Source organism: Athalia rosae, chromosome 2 (assembly GCF_917208135.1).
Source record: "Athalia rosae chromosome 2, iyAthRosa1.1, whole genome shotgun sequence".
Classification (NCBI taxonomy): Eukaryota; Metazoa; Arthropoda; class Insecta; order Hymenoptera; family Athaliidae; genus Athalia; species Athalia rosae.
This window is the reverse complement of record NC_064027.1, coordinates 16008431-16012711: the sequence shown is the minus strand read 5'-3', so window position 1 is coordinate 16012711 and position 4281 is coordinate 16008431. Positions and strand designations below refer to the sequence as shown.

At 36.3% G+C, this 4281-nt stretch overlaps 1 protein-coding gene across 2 annotated transcripts; it reads right to left on the bottom strand.

Annotated features, from left to right (window-relative positions):
• Positions 1 to 407: 407 nt before the first annotated feature.
• On the bottom strand, positions 408 to 4085 carry LOC105692127 (PSME3-interacting protein). 2 transcript variants are annotated; one of them, XM_012411137.3, is made up of 6 exons: positions 3757 to 4085; positions 3405 to 3503; positions 3080 to 3299; positions 2881 to 2948; positions 2372 to 2672; positions 408 to 546 (listed from the first exon to the last, which is right to left on the bottom strand). In XM_012411137.3, the coding sequence occupies exons 1-6, from the start codon at positions 3851 to 3853 to the stop codon at positions 543 to 545; spliced, it is 789 nt and encodes a 262-aa protein (XP_012266560.2). In that variant the 5' UTR covers positions 3854 to 4085; the 3' UTR covers positions 408 to 542. The 2 variants fall into 2 exon arrangements, with proteins under 2 accessions (XP_012266560.2, XP_012266559.2); XM_012411136.3 differs by lacking the exon at positions 408 to 546 and having other exon boundaries at positions 1440 to 2672; positions 3757 to 4082.
• Positions 4086 to 4281: the final 196 nt, after the last annotated feature.

Below are 4281 nucleotides of genomic sequence, written 5' to 3'. Positions count from 1 at the left end.
GCTACTCGAATCTAAATAGAATTCTATCATCACTTAAATTGTGACATCACATTGGGCAGTGAAATAATTTTCTTAAGCTGTGCAAATTCATTTACTCAATGGAAGTATGTGAACGTTTAATGATGCATGTATTTTCTTAATAAGTCAGTATATTTAATGACTTCTTTCAATGATAATGATGAATTATTTCACACAGCTTATACACCATTTCATGATTCGAGAAGTCGAAAGATTCGGAATTAAGACGATCTCAGAAATTCATCATGCTTAACATTACATTGATGCGTTATTGTAATTAGCTATTAATCAGGCGTGTTTCACCCTGGATAAAGCAATGTATGATTTCTTGTCCGTAAGATCATGCCAACCAATAGGTCCCATTTCACAATCTGCGCAGATAAGATACTTCAGGTCATCTACGGTGTTGGAAAATCCAATGTTTTCAAAGGTGTACATGTCGTCAACCATCCAGTACTCTGCGATAGCTTCTTCTTCACCAGCCTCACCTTCACCTTTTCGCTGCATTCGATGAAGTTTTACTGCTATCTGAAAACAACAAAGCAAAATAAAGGAAACTTTTAGTAAACTGAGTATAGAGTGTGAATTGCTTATTTTTATAATTAGCATGCGACAAATTCATTTATTTAAATGTATTTTGACAGTGCAGAGCAATGGCTGATTGGTAACAATGTGCCAGTTACGGATCTCTTGATACTCGATTTCTGGACCAAACGCCAATGCTAATTGTAAGTCGAAAACAAATTTGAAAATTGGAAACTGTCGGTGACGCTAATGAGGATAATGAATGCGCATTGAAAAATCCAACTCTAATTGACGATGACTTCTCTTACCTCAAGATTGACGTAGGTGGCAGTTCCAGGATTCAATATTTTTGAGGGACAAAACGTACAGAACACTGCATCCTGGTTTTTCCCCTTGTTATCTTTTAGTGATCCTACGTCAACCGACGACATGATTATTTGCTTATAGTATTGAGTTGATAATCAAGTATTTTTGTTTTTCTTTTATGCTGAAGGTTTGACCCTAATGGGTTATGTCCCGAAACAAGTACTTCTCTGTTTACTACGTTACTTGGCTACATAGGTTAGAACACGCCTGATCATGACGCCGGCAAACCCGATAATGACTTTATTTTGATCGTACTGCGTATACTCTACGTATTTCAGTCAACGTTTCAGTGCTACGTATACGGTACTGCTCTCTGCACGCACCCTATACATGATACTTATGTATGAAATCTGTATACTTGCCAGACCGATTCATTGCAGTGCTCAACGGCGGGTAATTGAAAAAAAAGCAATACTTAACAAGAGTAGGATTTATCAACAAAATCTTAGAACACGTATGAAAATATTAATAAAATGAAAACTACTAAATGAAATTCAACGATAGACAAGGAAGTTGAAAAATACACGAGAGAAAATCTGCTTCGTTTTATTGTTATATTCTCCCTGTATTCGTTTGTAATGTATTTCGGGTCTTTGGGAGGAAATGTTCAATAATTATACCAATATTATACCTACAAAATTGAAACGCATACCAAAGTATGGTACATTTAGAGATATTCAATAAACTTTGAACAGAAGCAATTTTGGGTGCCTTCTGCTATCGCGATACTTTATGAACTGAAATACAAATATTTCATTATGAATTGGGCCAAAATCATATATCTTTTCTTCATCATCTTTCGCCCCAACAACGATCTACAATCCGTTTGTTATACCTGTTACTAATCTCAAGTGTAATTCTAGGTACGTCATGGAGCCAAGTTATGTACCTTCTCAACAAAATGAGATTATTTTCATTGTGTGCGACTGAATAAAATAGTATCTTTACTGTACTTTTCGACCCTAAATGAATAGCTTCGACAAGATTTCACATCTTGAGTTTATTCTCTTCTTTTTGTTTCATTAATTCAAGAATGCAGAAAATTAAGTTTCATGTTCAGTCAACGTTTCATCTGCCAAAGAATCCTGTTATATTTTAGACTCTGAAATACCCCGTTCACTTTGCTAGAGATTTCTTGCGTAAATCAGTATAAGAGTAATCAATACAAAATATATTCCAACCGTATCCTACCTCAGTTACTATTCGGACTCTTCAGGTGCAAAGGATGTTTTCTCGATTCATATAACTGAGAAACAGTTGAAAGTGTAGAATGGTACGCCCGATGGCTAAGCACCTAAGATCGAGTAGGAATCTGTGCCTATTTTCAACTTATAAGTTGATCTTCCACAGGCTAGGAATGGGGCAGCAATATCATAAAAAAAATTGAGTTTTCGTGGGTTTCTAGCTTTCGTCCTTGTCTTTGGAAGTCTTAATCTCTATCTTTCGTCCTAAAAGGTCGTACTTAGACTGTTCGAGTTCTTCATCTGAATCGGAACTGGCTTCGCTGTCACTTGAATGTTGATAGGAACCAAGTCCAGGTAGTATTCCGATGCACTTCATCCCACCAGTGAGGTTATCTTCCTTCTGAACTCTTACACCATCTATCAGAGTCTTAGTTTCAGTTTCAGTATTGTTTGATTGCTTGTCAGAATTTTCTACGTTCTCCACAACCTGACCAGAACAGTCTTTGGTTTTTGGCACTGTACTATCCTCTTCAGTTTCAGAAAGCTTTCGTTTGGTTCCTTTAGTCGGAGCATCGCTTCCTGTAATATAATAAAATAATGGCACCGTCTCCTAATGGAATTCAATAATTAATATGGCAAATGAAATAGCTGCTAAAAACTGAAACACCTAGTGTTTTCGGAATTTTTTACGACATTATAATATTTCGAAAAAGAGATGAGTGCAAAGCAATCATAGTCTCGTTTATTTCAAAAAATAGAAACTAAATATTTTCAGCAAGGAACATACCACTTGGCTGTTTTCCCGATTTTTTAACAACAGCTCCAGCTAACAACCTCAACTGTGAATTTCTTCCACTGAAATTTGACTAAAAATTAGTATGTTTCAGACAAAATAGAACCTTTAATGATGACTCTCCATCGCATTTACAATCGATAATGTATATGATGCTGTGGGTAGAGTCAGCGCAATGATTTCAACTTCATACCTTCCACTAGATACATTTTTGTTGGTTGTCGGTGGGTGTTTCAATTCCTGTTTCAATCTTTCATCTAATGATTTTTCTTGTAAGGATGCAACAGCTGCTTTGAAATCTCTCATCTCTTTTTCTTCTTCCAAGTTTTTTTTTCGTTCCTCTTCAAGTTTTGTACGATCGACTAAATCAAGAAATTCGACCTCATCGTCATCAAGGCCTTTAATCATGTTTTCTGAAAAGGGATATACATGGCAATTATTCAGATTACTCAAATCATTTTAAATCATTGAGGTTTACCGATCTTTAAAAGTAAAGTATTTCATAGATCAACACCTACTGAGCTTATGTGCTTCTTCATATTCTAATTCACGTTTGCCTTTTTGTTCTTGTAAACGTTCATATAACGATCTTGGATCATAAGACTCCTCTGGTGCCTCTGTAACAATAAAAAAATCAGAAATAAATAAACATAGATCCAGTAGACAAGGGTCTCCATCTCATTGAATCTGCACTGGTTAATGATCAGTAGATTTTTTGAGTTGGAAGCTATTTTCTAAATGGGCCTACGGCATATGTAGACAATTTGGCGAACAATTCTTCATTAATTTCGCAGCTCTATTCAAAGTATCAGGTGAATTTCCCCAAAGTAACATTTGAAGAGTAGGCAATGATCTAGTAATTTGACTAACCTAATGGTTGGTCAGCCGATCTTACACGGTCCCATTCCTGCTGCCGTAATTTTCGTTGTTCGCTGATTTCAGCCTCAGATATAAACCCAGAACTCATTTTTGCGGCAGTGAATAGGTCGCTGAAGAATTCAGCAACTTCAGACCAGCTGTGTTTGTACCCGTCAAGTAATTCGCTGATCGCGAAGGGTTAGGAAATTTTTTGATTTGACGTTGACTGAAGCGTTTGAAGATCTGTAAAGACGGTCGCCTCCAACTGCCGTCCTCCGCCTCAACCGCAGAGGGATGATGAGCGCCCGATGGTCATTTTTGGCGGCCGTGTTTGAATACAAATAATTATGACTGATACCAACGCGATGATAAAATACCAAAATATTATGAGAAATAATATTATATCCATCACATCCGCGTAACTCTCTACCTTGCATGAGGGGGAGCAGTTTGTAATTTTATTGTATTTATTTCCTGTGACAATTATGTTTTGTTCACTTTTCGTACATTTGAAAAAGATTATTTAAACACTGAATA

Bases quoted from the DNA above. Each gene is read 5' to 3' on its own strand.
- LOC105692127 (XM_012411136.3), bottom strand. From the start codon at position 3,853: ATGAGTTCTGGGTTTATATCTGAGGCTGAAATCAGCGAACAACGAAAA. The intron at 3,504-3,756 runs GTTAGTCAAATT...TTATTGTTACAG, and splicing joins ATCGGCTGACCAACCATTAG to AGGCACCAGAGGAGTCTTAT. The intron at 2,949-3,079 runs GTATGAAGTTGA...GTCAAATTTCAG, and splicing joins AAAAATGTATCTAGTGGAAG to TGGAAGAAATTCACAGTTGA.